Source organism: Egretta garzetta, unplaced genomic scaffold (genome assembly GCF_000687185.1).
Source record: "Egretta garzetta isolate BGI_Z169 unplaced genomic scaffold, ASM68718v1 scaffold71, whole genome shotgun sequence".
Taxonomy (NCBI): Eukaryota; Metazoa; Chordata; class Aves; order Pelecaniformes; family Ardeidae; genus Egretta; species Egretta garzetta.
Window position 1 is genome coordinate 573508 of NW_009258618.1, and position 11427 is coordinate 584934.

General features: G+C 51.3%; 1 protein-coding gene across 1 annotated transcript in view; it reads left to right on the forward strand.

Moving 5' to 3' along the window:
• Nucleotides 1–11427, forward strand: part of RBBP6 (RB binding protein 6, ubiquitin ligase) — a 71069-nt gene that overhangs the window by 27364 nt on the left and 32278 nt on the right. The window contains exon 2 of the mRNA XM_009648082.2: nucleotides 4979–5056. Coding sequence (XP_009646377.2) covers nucleotides 4979–5056 — 78 coding nt within the window. The remainder of the gene's footprint in view (nucleotides 1–4978; nucleotides 5057–11427) is intronic.

The window sequence follows — 11427 nt, forward strand, 5'->3', positions numbered from 1 at the left end:
ACCCCCTCTCCGTTGCTTTCCAGTTGCGGTAGAAATTCTTCCCCTGCCCAGGTTTTGGGAGCCTATGTCACTGCCTGATCCATGAAGCAGGGCTCCTTTCTGTTCATCCCAGTGGTGTGTTGACTCTGGAGCCTACTGATGGCACTGCCAGCAACGGGGCTGGTGGTCAGTTGATTTCCTGAGGAGCATTTTGGCGGGTGTTTGTCTGCTCGAGTGGCACCAGCCTGCTCTGCATAAGGCTGCCCAGCTCCCCTCCTGCCAGCCAGGCCCCTGGCAGGCACGGCCAGAGGGGGGGGGGGGCTGGGCCCTGTCCCCTCCAGGGCCTGCCTGGTACTCCCCAAACTTGGCTTTGGGAATTTGCAAAGGCCCTTCCCCAGGACTGCTGCAGTGCCAGAGAAAATGAGGTGATGCTCATTTGCAATGCTACAGGCATGGGGAAGAGTGGCTGGGAAGTTGCCCGGCAGAAAAGGACCTGGGGATGTTGGCCAACAGGTGGCTGAATATGAGCCAGCCGTGTGCCCAGGTGGCCAAGTGGGCCACCAGCATCCTGGCTTGTATCAGGCATGGTGTGGCCAGCAGGAGCGGGGCAGTGACCGTGCGCCTGTCCTGGGCACTGGTGAGACCACTCCTGGAATGCTGGGTTCAGGGTTGGGCCCCTCACTCCCAGAAGGACATGGAGGGGCTGGAGCATGTCCAGAGAAGGGCAAGGAAGCTGGGGAGGGGTCTGGAGCCCAAGGCTGCTGGGGAGCATCTGGGGGAGCTGGGGGTGTTCATCCTGGAGAAGAGGAGGCTGAGGGGAGCCTTTATCGCTCCCTACAACTGACTGACAGGAGGGGGAAGCTGGGGGGGTCTGTCTCTGCTCCCATGGAATGGGCGATGGGACAAGGGAAACGGCCTCAAGTTGTGTCAGGGCAGGGTTAGGTTGGACATTGGGAAAAATTGCTTCCCCGCAAGGGCTGTCAAGCCCTGGAAGGGGATGCCCAGGGCAGGGGTCGAGTCCCCACCCCTGGGGGGATTTAAATGCTGGGCAGAGGAGGTGCTTAGGGCCAGGGTTTAGTGATGGGATGGCAGGGTTAGGGCAAGGGTTGGGCTTGGGGATCTTAAAGGGCTTTTCCAACCTAAACCATTCTACGGTTTTATGGGAAGAGCTACCACGTGTCCCAGCACAGTCACGAGTGCCAAAAGAGCTGGTGTTGACCAGCAGTGTGGTGGGAGGCACGGCTCCATCCTTCCTCCAGTGCCTCTGTCCTCAGCTGGGTGCAAAAGTGACCCTGTCCATGCAGGAGGCACATGAGAGCCCTGCTTGAGAGCACAGACTCTGAACTGAAGGGTAACAGATATTTTGCGTTACTTCATGACTGCTGTTGAAGTGCCAACACCTCTGCCTGACCCTCTTCCCAGCATCATGGCAACCTCAAAACGGAGAGCTCCAAGTCACCACCGTGGCTATGGGGTTAAACACAGCGGGTCTGGCCAGCCCACGCTGAGGGCACTTGGGATGTCTGTCTCCATCTTCTGAACATCGCATTGCAATAGTCCTTATGGGAGAAGCCTGGGAACCTGTCTTGTGAACCTTAAGGCCCCTCCATGCCTAGGAGAGGAGATGGCACACTGCCCTCTGCCCAGCAGGGCTTCTCCTACCACCACAAAGCTCTGTCTGCAGGGGAACAGGCAGGGGTCCTGCCTTGGGGCACAGAGGAGATAGGGAGGCAAAACCCTAACATGAGAGGTAAACCCAAAACTCAGCCCATGGAGGCTCTGGAGACATTTTCCTCCCTGCTGCTTGCAGTGTTTGGAGCAGGGGCAGACGCAAAGTGAAGGTCCTCTCCTCCTGGCTGTGGGCTGCCATCCTCCGGGCTCAGCGGGGCTGCAAGCCCCTGGAGCCATTTCATGCCGTTGCTGAAAGGTGTCAGGCTCCTTCTTTCACAGAGTGGCAATGGCGAGTTAGTTTTGTCTTTTCTTTCACTGAGCAGAATAATCAGTGACTAGAAATTCATCATGCAGCAAGGTCACCCCTGGCGCTTGCCACGCTGAGAGTGGGGATGAGATTTGGAGGTGGTGCTGCATGGTGTCGGTGAGATAATGAGCCTGGTGTCTTCACAGAGCCAGTGGATTCCCTGGAGGAAGGGGAGACATCCCCACCAGCAGCGTGATCCCTCTCTGCACCCGTGATTCTGGGTGCAACAAGCTGGAGGGAGGACTGAACTCTGCCGGCCTCCGAAGAAATGCTGGCGTGCTTGCTTTCAGACTGAACCCTCTGCTCGGCTGGCGGCCAGGTCGCAGAGGTCTGTGCTGCAATGCCAGACCCAGAGGTGGGCTCATCTCATGGCACCATTTTGGGACAGGATCAAAGGAAAAAACCTCTGCAGGGGAGATTTGGCTTTAAGTTGGGGTCACAACCGGGGGAGAGCACCATCCCCATGGGACGGGTTGCGTTGTGGATCTGCGAGTTTTGCGTGCTTTCAGGCATGAGCAGCAGTGGTCCCAGGGCAGGCTCGTTAGGAGGAAACTTGCTGATGAAGTTCTTTATATGTCTTTTTGACTTCTTGGATAAATTAGTTCTGATTATCACAGAAAAAAATCCCTTTTACTCCAGAATACTACTCACGCAGGGAGGAGTTGTTTGTCCTGCTATACCTCTCCTGATTAATTTTGGGATGATGGCAAACCCCTGCCGAGGAATGAGCTCTCATCTTCTTTCTGACTAGTTGATGGGGTCAATTTTCTTCTCCTTGGCACAAAGGGTAATAAATTCAGACAGCCATGTAAATTCATGACAGAGGAAGCACAGATTGAAAATTGCTGGCCCTTGCACTGGAGACTTTTGCTGTTTTACTTCTGTCCATTGTGGCTCATACCTAGGGCTTTTATACTTTTATATTCCCGTGATCACACCGGCATGGTCTCCCCCAGGGTTCGCATGGGCTCAGGCGGGCTTGGCTGGGTGTGGGTGAGCGGGGCTGCGCTGGTACCCAGGGCTGAGCGCTGGCATCATCCACCTGGGTGCCAGCACCACCGCTGCTCCCGACTGCAGCAGGACTGCCTGGTGTTGAGATCCACTAAAACCCAGGTCAACACAACCACCCCACTGCTCTCCTGCACGGGTGTGCAGGGGTTGCGGCGTGCTGGAGGTGTAAGCAGAGCTGTGGAAGGAGCAGCTCCCAGGACCTGCGAGCTCTCTTGATAATTACAGGCTGGGGTTTTGCTTGTTTACGTCCTTGTTTGTTTGTTTCCCATAACATAAAAGCAGGTTTCTGGGTTTGTTTTCTGTATTTCGGCACAACTTTTGCCATTCCCTTCAACTCTAAGTCCCTCAAGCCTAAGGGAACTGGTGAAGAGCAGAAGCTTGAAGTGGATTGCAAATTGTGAGAGGACTTTAGAAAACGACTGCGGAAACAGAGCAGGGGGGCTGAGCCAGCGCTTGCAGACTTGTGCCAAAAGAATTTCCCAGTTTTCTGGGACACTAACACCCAGACATGCTCTGCCCACAGGGACAGTTGTTGTGGTCAGGTTTCCGCTGCCGGTTCTGTGTTTCCATACATTTCTTGGATTTTTCCTTGTGATGACGAGCCTCCCTTCTTCCCTGCCTGGCTGTGGGAGGCGAATGGGGCTGGCAGTGTGCAGCAGCCTTGGGTTTCTCCCCAAACTTCTGTTACTTGGGGTTCAAACACCTGCGGTGCTGATAGGCAGGAATGATGCATAAAACATGGGCTTTAATAAAATGCCAAAGTTTTATCAACAGAACTAGGAAAAAAAAAAGGCAGCCCGGCTAGGTGAGCCCAGGGCTGGGTATTGCGGGGGTCAGGGCTGGGCTGGGTGATGCCCCCCTCTTTAGGGGGTCTTGCTGTGTGCTGCTGGCTCAGCACCGCAGCAGAACCTCGCTTCATCTTGGTCTTGCATGTGGATGGCTCCTTGCCTCTTCTGCCTCCCAGCCCTCTGGTATTCAGGTGATGTTTTTGCAGAGGGATGTAATGCATGCTTGTCTCTGCCACAATTACATGGTCCAATGTTAAATTATTAATTTAAAACATTACAAAATGTCTTTTTTTTTTTTTTCTTCACCTAATGATGCTCTCCAGCAGGTGGCCAGGCTGCCCCTCCAGCCAGGGCACCAGTGCTTCCCAGGGCTCAGAGGTTTCCCAAATGGCAACCAGTGCCCCGCTGGGGATGAAGACTGGGCCACTTGCTCACTGGATCTTCCAGCTGAGGAGGCAGAGACAAAACCATGGGTTTTGTTTCAGCCGGTAAAGCTGCCTGGGAGAAAGGAGCAGGGGCTGGGGGAGAGAGGCTGCGGAGGTGTTTTCTGGGGAAGCCAAGCAGGAGCAGTGGGGATGAAGGGTGCCATTTTCTCTGAATCCAGGGGCTGTTTTGCACAGGTATAAAGCACCCATGCCATGCAGGGTGGCAGGGAGTTGGCAGGCAATTTCCAGGCTGAGGGAAGCACCATCCAGAGCCTGGGAACCCTCTGAAGCTGTCTGGCACTGCCATCCTACACCCATGCCTCTCAGCAGTTCTGGAGTTAGACTTTCCTGTCTTCTCCTGCACTTGAAGGCTTTAATTAACATTGAGAAGCAATTTACAGATGAAAAGCACAAACATGTAACAATCCCAATAAAACAGGTTGGTCAGGAAGAGGCCTGACCCATAGTAATGCTTTGCTAGATGGTTTCTGAGGGCACTCGTGTGTCGGAGTACCAGTTTCTGTTGCATTGGGGTCTCAGGCAGGGGCAGAGGCTGCTGGAGATGGCTTGCCCATGCAAACACAGCTGGGCAGAAATGAGCATCCACAACTGTCCGGCTCTGGTGTGCCTCTGTGCAGCACCAGGACAAAATCCACATGAGATTTTCTTCCCCGCTGCCTGCAATGCCAGATTTCAGCAGAAGCATCGTGGGTTTGTTCACATGCTACATTGCAAAGGAGCTGTGGGGAGAAGTGATCCCAAAACATCTGAGGGTTTCTGGACATCTGCGAGAGCAGTACCAAATCTGTGGGGAGAGTTAAGTCCCTCATTAATCTTGGGAAATACCTGTGGCATTGCCAAAAAGACCAAAGATGGTCCTGTGAAACCAAACTGCTCTTCGGTGTCTTAGCACCTCTAGGTCCTCCTCCTTTGCCTGTTAGTTATTCCTTCTCCCTTTCACTTCATAAACCGCAGAACAGTTCCTCACAGGTACCTGTAGTATTTATTAGCATTAAAATAATAAATAACACCTTACTTGGCCCTGGGTCCGTTTGTTGCAGCTGGTGCCACCCCCGAAGCTGTACAACCACAGAGCAAGGGTAGCAGGGTGGTGTATGATGCTGGTACGCCATCCAAGCCCTGACACCCTGACGCGGTGCTCCATGCAGGGCTATCGCTCCCGTTGCAGATGGCTGGCTGGTGGTGCAGCCCTGTCCATTACGAAGGAGTCAGATGGATCTTCATCTTTAATGGATTGCCCTGGAACTGTAATGGATTTTTTTTATTAAAAAGTAACCGGATGGTTTACGGGAGAGCAGGCAGACACTGGTGAGTGAGAAGGCTCTGTGGAGCTTTAACAAAACCAGCTTCCATGTCTGGGTGACTAGTTTGAATTCGACAAACAGCCAATGGCCAAGCTGGGCAATCCCCTGGGCATCCGTGGGGTAAAAGGGGCTCGCAGTCTTTCTCCAGTTCCCAGGCATGGGTACGAATGTCGTAGCCAAGCTCCTCCGGCACTCTCCCAGCAGAAGGGCCAATGATTCAATTAGGGATGTTGGCAGGGCACAAAATAAGAGGATTCTGCTTCTTCATCCCATAATTATTCTGTATTGTTATGAGGATAACTGGAGGATTCACAGCTGGGCTCTCAGGCCCGCATGTTTCGCACGTATTCACCAGGCAGCGCTCAAACCACCATTTTTCAGTCTTGAATCAGAACAACGGCACAGGATATTTATTAAAAACCAGAGGATGTGTCCTGATTAGCCTTGGTCTGTTTCTGACAAAGTTCCTTCTAGTTACAGTGGCAAAGACGTGGAAAAGTCTGGATTTCTTTCTCAGCTGTTACTGTTGTCTTAGGAAAGAAATCTGGAGGGGTGTGTGGCCTTGGGGTGCTCTCACGGGGCACACGCCCCCCCTCCTTCATGCCATGCTGGCATCTGGGATTCTCTCTCTGCCCCTGCAAAGGCATTTCTCTCTTGGGCAGCTTTGGGAGTCACGAAGCCAGAAGTTAGGAAGCTTCAGCGACTCCTGGAAAATATGTCACAGGTTAAAAAACACCCATTGGGAATCCCAGCCTCCTTTCTAACCCAAATGAAGGGCAAGCAGGCGACTGGGGCTCCGCAGTGCTTGGATCAAGGGGGGTCTGTACTTCCTCTGCAAACAGATCATCATTCTTCCTGCTCTCAGAGGCAGACCGTGACCCAAGGTTAACGCTCCTTTCCTTTTTATCTGACAAAATCCCCTTCCCTTTCTCCCTTCAGAAAATAGTTTTTCAAAGTCCTCTGCAAAACCAGAAGGATTCAACTCTGCCTGCTTTAATGCTTTGCAGCTGGGAAGGTGTTCGGCACAGGGAGCTGGGGACTCCCACTGCCTGGGGGAGATCCTGGATGCTCGAGGCTGGCTTAGATCCAGGACAATCAGGGGTTTAAGCTTTGGGCTGAGAGGGAAAAGCAACAGAATTGTACAGAAATCAAATCCCACAGCTACAATATGGAACTGGAACCAGCAAAAGGTGGACACAGCTCCAGTGAGGACCTCCACACTACCATGTCCAAGTGCTTTGGTTTCAGAAAGGAGTAGCACCGAAACCTTCTGGAGTCTTTGAAGTACCCTCATCATGCCCAAGGGACCAGACTTAGAGGAATACGGACATGATCGTGCGTGATTCATCCACTTCTCTGAGCGTTAATGTAGTATGCAGAGGATTATACTAAACCATGGCAATTTGCTTCTTGTGCTTAAAGTCTGTGGGCATTCAAGTAAAGATAGCAAGAGTTCAGGCAACCGTGGGGGTGCCACGTTTGGGAAGTACCTTGGTTTATGGCAATAAGCACAAATGGTCTGAGGATACAAAGATTAAGATGGAAATTTGGTGAATGTGATATGTTGCCGTCCCTAACTTGCTTACTGACTGTGTGCAGCTGTTGGCATGCTGGTTCCAAGGTCTGCTTTCTTCCTTTAGTCAGCAACGCAAAAGTGCGGACGTTTGCACAATATTCCTCTTGGCTAATTAGATGTCTTTATTTGCCACCTTCTAGGCTCTGAGTTTTGATCGTTGCTCAGAATGTAATCATTTATCAGTGGTAATAGGTTGGTGTGATGTGGTGAGACGTGGTTTGGTGCGTCCGGGGTGTACACACATGGAGTGAAGAGGAGCGCAGTAGAAGAGAGTGGGAGCGGGTAAGAATCGAAATCGGAGCTTTGGTTTTCATTTTGTTTTGTTTTTTAAGTGTATTAATGATGTTGTCATTCTTAACTAAAGCTTTAATGAGTGCCTGCTCACAGCAGCTGTGTGACCTCAGAAGCTGGACTGGTGACACTGAGCTGTGGAATGGTGACTTGGAGAGTAATGTGGATATTCCAGCAAAACCGGCCACGTAGGCCTGCTGCTCTGCAGGCGGTGACCGGGGCGCTCGGATCGCTCCAGCCCTGAGTGCTCATGGCAGCACAAATTCCTTGTCTCTTGCACAGAACTCACAGCTAAACTGAAAAAAAACCCCAAACCATACATAGAGTCTTTGCTCCTGAAGGAAATGCAAACACCTACTTTCCCACTGCGCCAACCTGCCTACCTGCATTTCCTCTTCCAACAGACCTGCTCCTGCTGCTTGGAAGTAATCAGAAATAATTTGTCTGGGTTTGAGGGTTTTTTTGTTTCTTTTTGTATCGTTCAGTTGTACGACAGGTACCTTGCAGACACCCAGGAATGATTACGTCTCAGGCAGCCCTCAGAATTTCAGAATTAAAGCAGCACGGACAACTGCACTCAGCAAAAGGCGCTCAGCACAGCGCAGCAGAACTGTACATAGATAAGCTGTTTCTAAATCAATACAGTGGTAAATGAGATTAAGTTCCCTACATAGCCCCTAATAATCTGTAATGGTAAAACGCTGAAACTACATTTTAAAGCAAATAGTTTCTCCTTATTGCTCTTTTTTAACTAATGGGTATGACCTAAAATAGTGACGACAAAACTTGGCTAACTTGCGTTTTAGGTTGTTTTGCAGAACTTTGAGAACAATTTGCTGCTGAATGCATTTGAAAGCAAAAGAGTTAAAAGTTACACAAGGAACTTAAAGCTACAAAAATAGTTTTGATGCCAAGGTGTGCAGCGAACCACCAAGCCTTAACACTGCTCTCCTTTTTGAGTGACTTTCGGAACGTAACCCAGCTCCCTCTGAAAGACGCGGGGTATTCCTTTGCCTCCCTAGGAGATTCCCAATCTGTTTTTTAAAGTTATAAATGTGGGTAACTGAGAATACTTTCTTATGTACTGCAACAGCAAGCTAATGGTTTGTTAGGATGGGAGCATTTCTGTCGAGTGTGATAAACACCATTTAGCAGGCACGTCAAACCTTTTGTGTAAGATGAATCTGTCTAAGTGAAGGTAGAGCAGCGTTCCCAGGCGGTCAGGACCTGGTCACCCACCCTCCTCTGGGTTCAGCTGGGTGGCTGCTGCCCCGATTGCCGTCTTCTACTGCTCTCCCCACCCTCCTGCCAGAGGTTATTCCTCCGATCTCATGGCTCAGCTGCTCGTGGGGGCACTCCCTATCCTGCTTCAGTCCGAATGAGCAGGGTTAGCTCCAAGAGTCTGAGCTGCGGATCATCGCCAGGTTGGGCCATTTTGGTTGAAATGCTGGAGGGAGCAACCAGGCAGGTTCTGCTGGACTCCGGAGGGGGATTAACCTCGGGCAGGGCAGGGCTGGGCAGTGCCATGGAGAGCCAGGAGGCATAAAGCCATCAGCCACCTTCGGTACATGATCTCATCAGCTGTGGCGTTCATTTTAGGACACCTAATAACAGATCAAAAGGGCTGGGACTACACGATGCAATTGTGCTGACCTGGTGCAAACTCTGATGATGCAAATTTGTTCTAAAGTTTATTGAAGAGGTAAGTTTGTCCCAGCAGACCTTACCCAGATCAGGTGCCATCCGCTGTCCAGCAGCCGGCAAAAGCCAAAAGGCAGCATAAACGGAGTGGGTGCGCGCGGTCCGAATCAACGTGGTGCAGCTGTGCCCACGTCTGATTCACAACAAATTTGTATGGCAGGTGACCCACAGCACCCAGACCAGCAACATGGAAGCTGGTTTAAGAATGGTAATCTGGGTATGCTGACGTTCGCTAATTATTGAAAACTAAACCAAAGGCAATCTATTACCCCCTCTCAAATGGAGACAAATTGTCTTCCACAGATCCTTTGTAGTTTGGGGACCCTGTGTACCTGACAGTCCCCTTGTTCTTGCAGATCCTTTTTCCCCTGGAGTGGGTGAAATCCCTAAATCTTACCTTGGGCTTCAGATATCAGAAGTCTCCTAGATTAAAATTGGAAGTGGTTTTTCCAAGCCTGTTAGTCTTCACTATTTTGACTTTAAAAATGTACTTGTCCCTGGGTTGATCTGTTTGAGATAGCACTGCACCAGCTGACATTTTTGAATATCATTTTTTCTCTGTAAAAGCTTGAGGCCAGAGGAGTAGAAAATTGGTATTTTTATAGTGGTTTTACTTTGTAAATGTGAATAAATGGGTTGGAGTGCAACCAGTACATAACTTTAAACATCTGGGGGTTTAATCGTGGCATTAATAAAAATATTAAATCCACAAGAAGGTGACTACTATTAATTGTATAATTTAATTTTCTGCAGTATATTAGTGAGCAAATAACTGGTAAAGGAAAAATGAGGATTCATACAGACATGTGCACAGTATAAATTACTTGATTTCATAAAAAACTTAGGTGCCTGGAAATAAAGTGAAGTATGCATCATGGGTTTGTGGAAATAACAAATAGCTCCTTTACTAAAAAGCAATAATCTGCGTAATGAAACATTAATAGATATTTTAAGTTGCAGTCATTGCCTGCATAATGAAAACTATAAGATAATAATGATTTTTCTGTCCTCATGCGGTTTATTTTGCTGTTCACACACAGCATTTAATATCCTTATTCCTGCTCCTCAAATTCTGTTCTGCGTTCTAATTAATTTCTTTCCCATTTCTAACCCAGACTAACCATCCTCCCCTCTGAAAAAGGGAACTTATCTAGTCTGTTTGAAATCTGCTGTTATTGGTTTTATCAGTCACCCCGTCAGATGTGTCTTTGCTATTGGGGTGATGCTCGGCTGTGTGTCAGCAGCATAACCGCTTTGTGAATTCAGTCATTGATGTTGCCATGGGACGTTCTGAGGTGCAGGCACAGAGATATAATGGTATTATTTTCTTCTGTCATTTCTGTCATCTGTGCCCCATTGACAAGTGCCAAGATGCTCCCAGGACTTGCCCAGTGCCGCTGGGTCCTTCTCCTGCCCTGCAGGACGCTGGTGTGGGTGGCGTGGGGGATCACTCCTCCATCGGTGACTGGCAGTGGGGGGGCCTTACCCAGACGCTGCTTTGGCGTGGCCTCTCTGAGCAGAAATGGAGACCTACCGGCCTGCCGTGTCGTTTCTTCATTAATGTAGGAAATGAGGGAATCGCTGCGGTTGTCTCCCACAGGCAAGACGGGAGGTTGAAGCCCCCCGAAGCTCCTGTGGTGCCAGGAGGGATGTCCCCTCCCTTCGCTGGCCCCAGGGCGTGGGCAGCCCAGCGCCAGACAGCAAAGCCCGCTGCGACCTCCCCCAGGCTGCCTTGCCCTGGCTGGCTGCTGGCAGGAGGGGACACCGGGGGGTGACAGCCCAGGAGGTGACAGGAGGGACACTGGGGGGTGACAGCAGGGACACCACAGGCCCAGGGGGTGACAGGATGCCAGGCAGTGACAGGCCTGAGGGGTGATAGGACATCGGGCAGTGATGGGCCCAGGGCTGTTGGGAGAGGCACCACAGGCCCAGGGGCTTGTGGGAGGTGACACTGGGTGGCAAAGGCCCAGTGTGGTGGCAGGAGGGACACCGCAGGCCCAGGGGGTGACAGGACACAGGGTGGTGACAGGTCTGGGCAGAGGCAGGACATCAGGTGGTGATGGGCCCAGGGCTGTTGGGAGAAGCACCACAGGCCCAGGGGGTAACAGGACACAGAGTGGTGACAGCCCTGGGAGGGGGGTGACAGGAGGGACACTGGGCAGTGACTGGCCCGGGGGGTGACAGCACACTGAGCAGTAACAGCCCAAGGGGTGACAGGAGGGGCACCAGGCAGTGAGAAGCCTGGGGGGTGACAAGACACCGAGCAGTGACAGGACACCCAGCAGCGACAGTCTGGGGGGTGACAGGAGGAGACACCGGGCGGTGACAGCCGGGGGGGGGGGACGGGACACCG